This window comes from Falco biarmicus, chromosome 1 (genome assembly GCF_023638135.1).
Source record: "Falco biarmicus isolate bFalBia1 chromosome 1, bFalBia1.pri, whole genome shotgun sequence".
NCBI lineage: Eukaryota > Metazoa > Chordata > Aves > Falconiformes > Falconidae > Falco > Falco biarmicus.
In genome coordinates this window covers 111,127,039-111,139,292 of record NC_079288.1, presented here as the reverse complement: position 1 = coordinate 111,139,292, position 12,254 = coordinate 111,127,039, and the positions used below count along the sequence as shown (strand labels likewise).

General features: G+C 34.9%; 1 protein-coding gene across 4 annotated transcripts in view; it reads right to left on the bottom strand.

The window, feature by feature from the left end:
• LRBA (LPS responsive beige-like anchor protein) overlaps positions 1 to 12,254 on the bottom strand; it is a 411,064-nt gene that overhangs the window by 125,009 nt on the left and 273,801 nt on the right. For all 4 annotated transcript variants that reach the window (XM_056360770.1, XM_056360786.1, XM_056360779.1 and 1 more), the window contains 4 exons: positions 11,741 to 11,858; positions 10,114 to 10,216; positions 8,069 to 8,184; positions 5,014 to 5,126 (listed from right to left, as the gene is read on the bottom strand). In XM_056360770.1, the coding sequence (XP_056216745.1) occupies positions 5,014 to 5,126; positions 8,069 to 8,184; positions 10,114 to 10,216; positions 11,741 to 11,858 (450 nt within the window). The remainder of the gene's footprint in view (positions 1 to 5,013; positions 5,127 to 8,068; positions 8,185 to 10,113; positions 10,217 to 11,740; positions 11,859 to 12,254) is intronic.

Below are 12,254 nucleotides of genomic sequence, written 5' to 3'. Positions count from 1 at the left end.
TCAAATGTACATCTACCACAAGGTGATAAACCAGGTTTGGATTAATTTCTCTCAACAACTTCCTATTCTGTATACAACTTAAGAGAGGATGGAATGTCCTTCTCCTAGATGAAGCATGTTGCATTTCACAAAGAAAGCATGATAAGTTATCTGACAATGGAGAGAATCTGCTAAATATACTTTATACTAAAAATATCAAAATCCATAAGACTGATAAATGAATAATGAAAAATGTGTCTCCTTTTCAGATATCACTGCTTCAGGCTGACCACAGACATTGGCTGGCCTTGATACCTCTACCATTTCTAGAGATGATGCAAAATTCTAGAATATACACCTGATCTTTTCTTAACTGCCAGGTATTCTGATACAAAGTCTGAAATATTTTATTTCCTGTACTGTCCTATTCTAAGCTGGAATGAACTGCCATGAAAGGAAAAATATTTGTACCTTATTTCTGAGCCTATCCTGTCAGGCTTTGCAATGCTTTTTAATTAAGTGGTATCTTTTGTCAGAGGTACAGATGACAAATTTACTCCTGAAATACCAGTGACAAGGCAACCAGGGCAGATGCTGAGCCCAGCAGTATCAAGCATCGTAGGTTTCAGAACCTAAATTCCAGATGTAATTGCCTATCCGAGTAAGTCATTACCACTGCACCCACTACTGTTAGTTCAAACACTGTTCCTCTTGTGTTCTTTTAGGGACCAATTCTGGAACACGCTTTATATCTACAAGGACACTGTGTCCTTCCAGTGGGTTTATCAGTTTTAACTGGTAGCAACCTGGATTGATTTTGTGTTGGAGCACAAGCTGAATAAAACATAATTTTCATTTCCTACAAGAAAAGAACTGGTTCACAGAATCCCTGTACAAGTTTAAATGCCTCTCTAGACAAAAAGATTTCTTAAAAAAAAAAATTGCAAAAGTATAATAGGTGCACAATGAAACATTTTTTACTTTCTATCTCTTTGGCGAGGGGTAACAAGAGATAGCTAAGCGCCCATCCCATTCTACTTCCTTACAGGGGAAAATACAAGCACTAGTTATACATGCAATGAATTTGTGCTCCTGAAATGGGCACCCTGCAACAGAATTCAGGCTGGCGTGCTGAAGAACAGTCAACAGTGAAGTTTACGTTACAACAACAAAACTAGTCTAATTTGTCATAGTAAAAGAGATCTATTACTTCTCTTCTGTCAAAGTGTATTTGACATCAGTGGCTCCCACATACCAATTAAACACTTCAGTTCACTGAAGGTGAGAGCTATTTGTTGCTTTTGTACACTTGACTGAAAAAGAAGTCATTACGTACATAACAGCCACTATAAAATCGATGATGATTTAGCAAATATTGCATGAAAATGATAAAAATGAGAATAAAAATATTATTATGTACACATGTAGCTACAGTGAAGACAAAAGAAGATTTAAGAACGGCATAATTTTCTTCTAGCAGTGTCAGTTTATGATCTTACAGAAATTTTGTGCCTTATGAAAGAAAAATTACCAACAGCTACTCACATACAGCAAGATCTTGTAACAAACTTTTAAGAGTATAAAATTGTGCTTTGATCTCAGTATTTTCCATGTGGTTTTACTTCTATTTTTTTCCTTATCCAAGTCCAGAAACACAACACAATTTATTGCTTCCACTGAATAAAGAAAAGGAAAAAAATGTGCTTCTGAATAACATAAGTAATGCAGAAAATGGGACACATTCTGGTGGGAAACAGTGTCTGTTGTATAAATAAAATATATACAGCTATAAATGTAATATGTAATACTCATTCCAAACCACAGTCACCTCTTAAGAAATAAACACTTGAGTCAAAGCAGGGTAACAGACTGGCAGTGCACTCCTGGCATTTGTCAGGAGCGTTCGTCAGGCTGACAGTAATATTAACCACAATCCATTTCAGTTGCTTTGGTTTATCATGGTGTGACTGATGTTCAAAACAATGCCATAAGAAGCTGCTTAAATAAAGTGTTGGTTTAACCTATACACTGTAATTCTTTAAATCTGTACTAACTGTGGACTTCTAGCTAATATATTAACAAAACTGTTATTCATATCTGACACTTCAGAATACCTAAACCTAACTAGCAATTTCTAACACACACACACACACACAGAAAAGAAAAACTGTTATTTTTTTGTTTTCTGAGGTACCAAAAAAAGTAAAATGTTGACCTGACATCCTTTCTGCCGGACCAAAATCAAAGTTTTCCTTTTCTTTGCACAGTGGGAGCACTAAATTGTAATGCATTTCTGGACATGGGTAAGGAAAAGAAATAAAGTAAGAAACTGTTTAAACCATGTAAAAAGTTAAATGAAATATGTTTAAATATTTTTAATACCTTTAGCAGTGCAAAAGCATAGACATGCTACAATAATAATTTGTGCTTATTTTGAAGCATTACGTCCAAGGTAACAGTACTAGAATGAAAATATCACAATGTAAGTGACATTCAAACACTTTCATAGCTGAATATTAGCAAATCTTTTCAGGTATTTGCCATTAATTCATCACCTGACATGAAGTTTAACATTTAAACTACAGAGAAATGAGTGAACAGTAGCCAAAGCTTGAACTGCCGTAATGGTATGCTGTAACAGACAGGTATGGCATCAAGGCTTCCATTGTGTGTATGGGAAGGACTGGCACTCAATCAGAACAGCAGTTACACTTTCAGAGATCAAGACACACTGTCTGATCAACAACATTTAGCAGAACATAAGGGAAAATGCATGGTAAATATACATATATGTATAAATATTCACTGTTCTTTAACAACCAGGGCGATTCTCTGCCAATCACCTGTTAAAGATTAAAAGCTGCCAAGAATGTCATGTTACAGGCTTAAAGAATTTTAACAGAACTCCTTCTACTCATAATACAGCATGACTCACATCTAATATTGTATTAATTGTCTCCTGTATTAGGTTCATAGCTTTCAAACATATGATTAAGAAGGTTAAGTATAGATAATAGATAAAACCTAATTAATGTCCACTCGGTAATGTCCCTAAGTAACGTCCTCTCTCAGCAACAGCAATGCAAAGATTCCCTCAGAACTTAAAGTATACTTAGTAATCCTCAAAGACTACTTTCACGAGCAGAGAAATCCATATAACCAGTCACTGTTAATAATAAAACGCACAGAAAAAGAACACGTTTGCTATCCAATTTCTTAACGGAGGTAAGAGTGGTACCTAACCTAAAATGAGGAAAAATTGCTCTGCACTGCACTTAGGTCTATTTCAGGGTGGAGGAAAAAAGACTAGGACTACAGTGCTGACAGAATTGAGTAATTTACAAATTAAACACGATTAAAAGGAGATGCCTCGGAAGGACAGCAGCTGGAGAATCCTTTTTTTCTGTCTTGAATTACTTTAGGAATGACATGATTGATATATGCAGAAGTGTCACTTAACAAAAGTTAATGGAAAATGAGGTTGCAAAACTCATGTCATAATCAAGTTATTAATGATTAATACATCTAATTTATGTACTAATTCAAGCTACACAAAGCTGATGTTACTCATAAGTTTTCAATTTTCACTTAAGTGTAATTCACAAGTGTAGTGTAACTTGGTGGTAGGTATTTTTAGTTTTAAGCTACCTTCAGACATTTTTTGGCCTGTGTATTATTAAGAAAGTATTTACTAAATTCCACAATAACAAATTATTTTAAATATAATTTACCTTCACAAGATTTGTTAAAGTGTAAAATACGTGTGGATTTATCCATGAATATGGATTTGTGTCAGTCAGACATTCTGAGAAAGCACAAATAATACTATTAGAAACTGTTACAATGACAGTACCTCAGTATCTCTCTGCTTTGGACTTAAAAAAATTATTCCTTTATTTTTATTTGTACGTATATACACACACACAAAAGGTATGATACAGTCTTCAAATACATATTCATGTATGTATTTATACACACATACATATCTGCATATATACATGTATATATATTTTATGACTATACTGTACCTTTTTTAAGGTCAAAATACTACATCTGTAGTAAAAAAAAATATTTGGAGATTTTCACAGACTTGTGTTTAGCTTAATCAATTGTGCACTGAAAACAAGAACTTTTAAGAACTGCCTTACTTCTTTGGGGATTTTTTTTTCTATCAAATTACCAATTTGTATGGAAGACTTGCAAAAAACAAGCTATAATCAGAATACCTTCTTCACCTTTTCAACTAATTAACTATATTGCTCTGTGTGCCAATCATTTCCCATAATAGTCAGCTTATAGAAAAGGATCCCGTTTGATGATCAGTGAACTTGGTCTTTCTAGACAAAATGAGAGGTTTCCACTGTGTAAAATGAAATATTCCTTTCTTGGAAAACACTGAAAAAGAATACCAAATTCTATACAGCTTGAAACAGGCTGTATAATATTGTATCTGCATACATTTGTTTGGGAAAGACTCTTAGAAAAACAAGGCTACTCTTGTAGTTGTTTGGAAAAGTTGTTAAAATTTGACAATGTCTGTCTGACAAAGGACAACCACACACACCTGAAGGACCATCAGAAGAAGTGGAAAAAATAATGTTTCTACTTATGGGAATAAGGGCAATGATTTAAAAGTAGTGAAATTATAATGGTATCACAGGCTTTGCTACTTAAAAAAGCACAATTTTCATCCAAAAAAAAAAATAATTATTTGGCTGATTTTTAATCTTTAGCTGCCTCAGCATTCCTAACTTCATTAAAATTTGAAATTAAATGTAACGCATATGTTCCAACTAAGAGCACCTTCCATTAACAAGTATTAAATTGATACAATCAGAAGCACTAAGAATACATCAATAATTCATTTTTCCACAATCTGATCCCTATTATCAGTCTAAGCATATAGAAATGAATCACTGTTACCGGTTGTGCATTTAACATTAATGTATCAAACACAGCAGAAAACATTAACCAGACTGAAAGCTACTGTGATAAATACTGCAGAGAAAAAAAGGTATCTCTGATGACAAATACCTTTGACAAATCTCTGAAATTGCTAGGAAGTGTAAGGTCCAACTCCTCTGATTCATAGTTGGTGATAACCCAAGGGAAGACAGGGTACTGATTTAAATCATTGTAAGTTCGACCTGACAAACAACAACAGAAAAAAACCACCATGAGTTAAAAGAGTTATATTTAACTAGAACACCAACCTCTAAAGATACAAAAAACATTACGAGCTCTTCAAAGTAACCATAATATATCTCAGATCTTTTATCATTTCAATATTCTACTCTGATTTATTGAAAAGGATAAAGAAAAAGTTCCAGTTGCTAGTATTTAATTTAAAACATTGCAGCCCGTTTCACTTTAATTGTGAACTTCTGCATATATTAAGAGTGACAGTTAAATCCATTCATTTTCTATACATTTCTCCTTTCCTTGTTTATGTCATCTTGTTTTCCGTTACTTTAACGTGAAACAGTTAAAAAAATGCAGAGCCAATGACTTTTGTTGATACTAAAAAAATAAAGCAATATTTTTTTACATACTCTATTGAATTCAATACATGAAAACAGATTGAAGCAGCTCAGGATTTTAGATTGAGAAATTATGCAAGTAAACTATCCTGGCTTCACTGGGAAAGAGTTCATTTTCTTCTTCATAGCTGCCACAGTGCTGTGTTTTGGATTTGGTGTGAGAACTATGTTGATAAAATCGATGGTTTTAGTTGTTTCTGGGTAGTGTTTATACCAAGTCAAGGACTTTTCAGTTTCTCAGGCCCTGCCAGCAAGAGGGCTGGAGGGACACAAGAAACTGGGAGGGGGCACAGCCAGGACAGCTGGCCTGAACTGGCCAAAGGGGTATTCCACGCCATGGGACATCATGCTGAGTGTATAAACTGCGGGGAGCTGGCTGGGGCCTTGGGATCGCGGCTCGGGGACTGGCTGGGCATCAGTCAGCAGGTCAGGTGGTGAGCACTTATATTGTACGTCACTTGTTTTAGTTTTTTTTCCCCTTCCCTTTGGGTTTTATTCTTCTCCTCTTCCTGCTCCTGTTCACTAGTATTGTTGTAATTGTTATTATTATCATCATCATCACTATTATTATTATCACCATCATCATCGTAATTTTATCGTCTTTCAATTATTAAATTGTTCTTATCTCAACCCTCCAGTTTTTTGCTTTTTCCCTTCCCTATTCTCCTCCCCATTCCACCGGAGGAAGGGGGTTTGTGAGTGAGCGGCTTTGTGGAACTTAGTTGCCAGCTAGGGTTAAACCACAATAGCATTTCATCAGGAGAATTCACTTTGAGGGGAATTCTCCCTTGACCATTGACCACCCATGGGTATGCCAACATTTACCAGAACAGAAAATCTGTTTTGGTTTCTCACACGCACCTTCAGGCATCTGTAAGATGAAAATAATATTCTTCCTTCCAGTAAAAACAAAATATTCAGTTAGAATAATCATATACCATACATACACACATACCCTGGTTTATAATTTTTAAATGCACAATTTTTACATGGATGCTGTCTCTTTTTATGACATTGCTGCAGAAACTCATTCATTCACATCACCTCCAATCAGTATGTCCTCAGATTTTTTCTAGCCTGGTCTTAAAAGTCTCAAATGACAGGTTTTTATTTCTTTCAAAGGAATATTATTTCACAACCCAATCTATCAGGTTGTCAGAAAAGGTTTTCTAAAACTCCACCTGAGTTTTTCTAGGTTTTTTTATACCTTCAGTATTTTTCCATCCTGGTTTGCAGAATGGTATAGCTAGATCCTTTCTGTCCCTAATCAGTTAGTTATGTTGCACATTATCTCTTATTCAGGACTAAGTCTACTTACATGACACTGTGATATCTACCTGTATTTGTTTCAAATTGAGAGCCATCCTAATAATCTTTTACCTCCCCATCCTGGGCAACTACATCTTCTCTTTTTCCAGAAGGGTATCTTTCTGTTCCTTTTAGCCTCAAATATCAAGTAGGTAAGAATTCACTTTATTTTTTTCAATGATATATTTAAGCTGAAAAGGATCATTCACTGGAGACACAGAAAACAGTGTCATGATTTGCCTCGTTCCAGCTCAGCAGTAAGGAGGCAAGGCAAGCAGATCTACCCCTACTTTTATAAAGCCTGCCAGCATCCTGGCATCTCTGACTTAATGACTGATTACAGAAACTAGCAAAACTGACCATTTGTATAAAATGTAATTAGTGTGAGCAGAGGCATTGGTTGTATCAATCATGTTAGCAAGAGCCAAGTCTGAAAGGGAATTAACAGACCTTTCAACACTGTCAATACCATCGGAAAAAGCTGAAAATTGAGAAGTTCTGTAAGTTGTTCCAAGAACAAAATACATTGGAAAATAAGAGAGGTCACCAGACCTAACAGCCTCCATTTGCTAAGCTGAAGTCAAGCTGGTTAGAAGCTAATAGGTTAAGATGGGTTGAACGAAATATAGCTTCACATTTACAGAATGAGGGGCTAGAGAAACAATACAGGGATAAGAATTAGGATTTGGGAGCAGATGAATGGTGTCCTGGCACAGCAGCACTGGTGATCCAGGCACTACATTCTTTTCTGAGACCAACCATACATCTTGCAACAGATGTATTTATTCACTCCAGGAATATCCTGCTCCCCAGCTGAGACTTCCCAGAGGGTTCCAGCCCTAAACTTGCTACATCAGTGGTATTTACGGAGGACAGTAATTTTGAAGACCAAAACTTAGAATACTAAGGGATAAAGAAGTTACTTTTCTGAGACTCTGCTAAATAGCAGACGGTCGGTGTAGAGCCTGTCCTCCTACAACAGTCAAGATATTCTGACTTTAAGAGATAAACTGCAGTTCAGTACAGCATTATAAATCGCATGCCTCTCTATTCTTACATAAACATAAAAATAATTACGAATAAATTACATTTAGGAGGATTTTGTGAAGACGTTCCTCAGCAAAAAATTGTATGTAGAAAAAGTTATTTATTAAAAGGACAACATCTAGTAGTGCCCCATGTCTGTTGAGACTGTGCAACCATTAACTCTTTTTCTGAGTCATTACAGTAATTTGTGTTACCTGCTACAGTGTTTAGAAACATCAGGTATTCAAAGTTGGAAATTTCTCGGTGTTGCCACCGCTGGGTCATATTGGAAGCTTTGAAAATCTGTCGTGGACTAGCCAAAGAAATGCGTCTGGGGAAAAAACAAACCAAAACAACAAAACAACATTGGAAAAATAATGAGAAAACCTGTGGGTCTTCCTTTTAACTCATCTGAATTTTAGTAGCAGTTGTACATATTTTTTTTACTAGTTCTGTGCTAAATTTCTCTAGAGGTCAAATTGCTCTTTTGGATACTTGAAGTTCATTTTTAAAGTTTTATAATCTAAAAAGAACAAAAGACCTAAAACATCTGACAGCTGGATATGTCAAGGTTTGAAAACTTTCAAACAGAAATCTTTACAGATGTGCAAATTCAGCTGCTCCATGAAGGCTTGATGTCTTACAGAAATATGTTACTAGTGATTTAGAGAGATGGCAGACCATTAAATAAGAAAATTACACAACTTTTAGAATTTCACATAAGAATAAAGTAATTTTTAGGAGAGGTTTTCAAATCCCTCAAGAACAAAGGAAAACAACGGTAAGATTGATAGAATTACATTTTGAAGTGCATTCTCTTGAGATTTAAATTCTGGGCAGTGTTGGGGAGTTAGTCATAAATAACTCAATTTAACTTTTAGAATTTGATGCCAGATTTCCTAATATTTGTGAAAGACGACTACAGAGTCATTCCTTGGAGTGATAAATCAAGCACAGAAGAGCTTATCATATAATTCCCAAGACAGTTTTGTTCATAATAAAAACATCTGTAAATACCAGAGCCACATCATTTAAGGGGGGAAAAAAATCTAGATATAGTTTTAGTCAACAGATCTTTGCAGTTATTGGTAAACAATTAAAGAAAACAGTTACAGTAACTGAGTATTTTTTCAAATTAATACACTGCATTATATTGTAAAAAGATTTATCAAGACAAATGGACATGAAATTTTGAACAGGGTGTCTATACTTTCATGTAAAGTTTTCACACATGATTTGCTTCTGTAAACAAAAATCCTTAAGTTCTTACAGAGTAGCTATAATTGCAATTGAAGAGAATTTCTTCTGTACTTGATAAAAAAAAATAAGGTAAAGTACAAAACACAACAAAGCACATCCCCAGCTATTTTAATGCCATTTCTGTGCACAGAAATCGTTAAAAAATAAAACATTTAACAACAGTCAAGATACTCCTTAAAGGTTGCTGTTTCTTCTGAAAAATTAAAAATCAATCTACTTAAAAATACTTTAAAATTCCTTAAAATACAAGAGGTAACCAATCCAACTAGAGACCAGGTATACCTCAAAACCTTCTATTTCCATCAGCCCCAGTGAACATTAAACTGGGTTGAACTGCTGTGTTTCATCCAGAGCATATCTGGTAATCAAGCCCTAACCTTCTGCTAACAATGCAGCAAACTGATTCATATTCTTCAGTTTTAGGATCCGAACACACAGCCTGCCATTGTAATACTGATTTCTCACTATGCAAAATTTGAACAATGTCCTTCAGAGCTAAAAGACAAGCACACCATAACATTCCCTCACACGCTGTTCAGCTTCTATTGTACTACACATCACTACAATATCCTTCTGAAGAGGAACGATCGTTTTCATCTACGTTTAAATACTACAGAGATTCAAGGATGTTACAGTCAAGCTAATATAATTGAACACGGCCATAAAAGCTAATCAGTCCTACAATCAGTCTTAAATCAGTCTTAAATCTTAGTGAGTTGGCAGGCATAAAGAAACCTATTTTCCTCAAGGAGGGTAAGTGATTGAGTCTCACTGCCAAAAAGAAGCTATCTTGCCTATAACAGACAGACATTACCAACAAATCTCAAATCAGAAAGTTTTTAGTCTACGAACACATTGCGAACAGCATGCAGAAGTGATGGGCTGAGGTTATGCATTTTTGTAAACCAGTAGGTGTAAATGCTTCAAAGCAGATAGGCTGATCTGATGCAAAAACGACTCTTAGAATGGACAGATAAAATTAACTCAAATTGTAAAATACCTGGTCTGGGGCAGTCCAAAGATAGTGCCAATGCCGACCCGAGGCAGACAGTTAACCACCTTCTTTACTGTCGCTTGGTCAGGAAAATTGAACATGACACCCACTGTGAACACAAGAGTTGAAATATGGCACGATTCTTTTTCTTTTTTATTATTTGAGGCTTTCTGACCCGATAAAATTTAATCCTAAGCTTAGATGTTGAACAGATAAAATATTAGACATGTTTCCTGCAGGTTACTGTAGATACATTTTTTTATCATTTCCAGAAATGTTTTTATTTACTATTAACAGGAAGTTCAGCAGAAGTTGTCACTGTTACAAATCTCACAAGGTCTAATGTTGTCTTTCTTTCTGAATAGAAGTTAAACCTATATGCACAGACTGACTGTTTGGAATGGATTTGAAAAAAAAAAATTATATATTAATTGGATCCCACATTTCCTAGTTTACTTTATAGATATTTTCAAGATATATTCTTCAAAATACTATCTTCATATTCTGCCTGAAACATCCCATGACACTTGAGAAATAGCAACCTAAAAATCTAAATAACAATCTAATTATGGTATCACCAGTGGTCATTTATGACTTCATAGAGTAGTACTACAGGCTACAAAATAGGAAAGGTTTTATGCACATGATTAATATTCTGTTGGACAATATCCCCTTCAGATATGCACAACAATGCTCTATGAGATAAGTGTCTGAATACTTACCAGTCACGTTCAAGATTAGAGACCATTTTAAGCTCAGGCAAAAACTTTTTGACTAGCACACTAACTGCATAAAACATGTTATCCTATGAAACTTTTACTGATTTCAAGACAACCGCCTTTCCTATTATTACAAAAACAATGTTTTACGTTGTAAAAGTGTCATCTTAAGACCTACTTTATTTGGTGTTTTTGTATACAGTTTTCAAAATTTGTTTTTCAAAACTTCATTATCACTATAAAAGCAATAAAAGTACCTGAAGAATTTTAGTTTAAACCACAAAGACATCATATAACATGGTTTAAAATAAAATTTAGGGGGAGAAAATCCAGAAGAAAGTTCTCAACAACTGTATTTTGAGTGATTCTCACAGTGCCTATGTGCATCTGCAAAAGGAACTGAAGAATGGGGATGGTAAAAAAAAGGTTCATAAACAAGGTAAATGCACATTTCTTTCTTAGAGTTGCACTAAGGTCTAACTGAAAGATACTGTTACTAGAAATAAAGCATGAAGGTATACCAGTCACTGGTCTGTTTTGGTAGTGAAGTTCTTTCACCACATTGTTCTTGATGTGTATAGCTAACAACTATTAACCCTCACAAGGGACAAAAAACCCTTCATGCATTACAGATCAGAGGTAGATATGCCTTAAGCAAGAGTTTCCATAGAATGCCAAATAAATGGAAGTGATGCATAGCTAATTCCCAGTTACCATGTTTGATCATAATTCCTCACTGAAAAAAAAAAAAAAAGGTAATGAAAAGGGGAAACTTAAGTTACAAAAATATACTTAAACAATGAGACACTCAATCCAAGCCCTCCTGCTATCTACATAAATCCATAACAAAAAGAACCAAACAGAATGCACATGACCCCAGACCAACACATGCCATTCCTCTAAATGCACAGTACCTCTATTCGCCAAGAATATTTCCAGTGCTGTATTTTGCAAAAGATAACGTCGAGAAAAGATAGATCGAATCTCTGAAAAGAGCCATTTTCCATGGAGTCCTTCTGTATATGCCAGAATCTAGTAGAACGAGACAGAGAAATAAAGTTTTAAATTTATTGTCAGCATAGGTAATATCTTGTAAAAGAGAAACTGATTGACCCACAAACATGGATTGTACCAACTGAACACAAAACCTGCAGCAAAATTAAGATATGCTCAATCATCACATCACATTATGAACCTAAAATGCATTTTTGAAGTCCTAAATTCAACGACTCATGTCAAGTGTTTTAAAAATCAGCTTTTTTGCATTTTTGCCTTTAAAGACAACTGCCTATCTTCCCTAACCAAGGGAGTTTCAGAAACAATATGAAATGTTTGGCACTTCAGCAAAGCTTAAACAGATATTCTGAAATGTATGACTAGGGCCATTAGATGTATCTGCATTGACTTCAGCAGGTAATAACAGGCCTG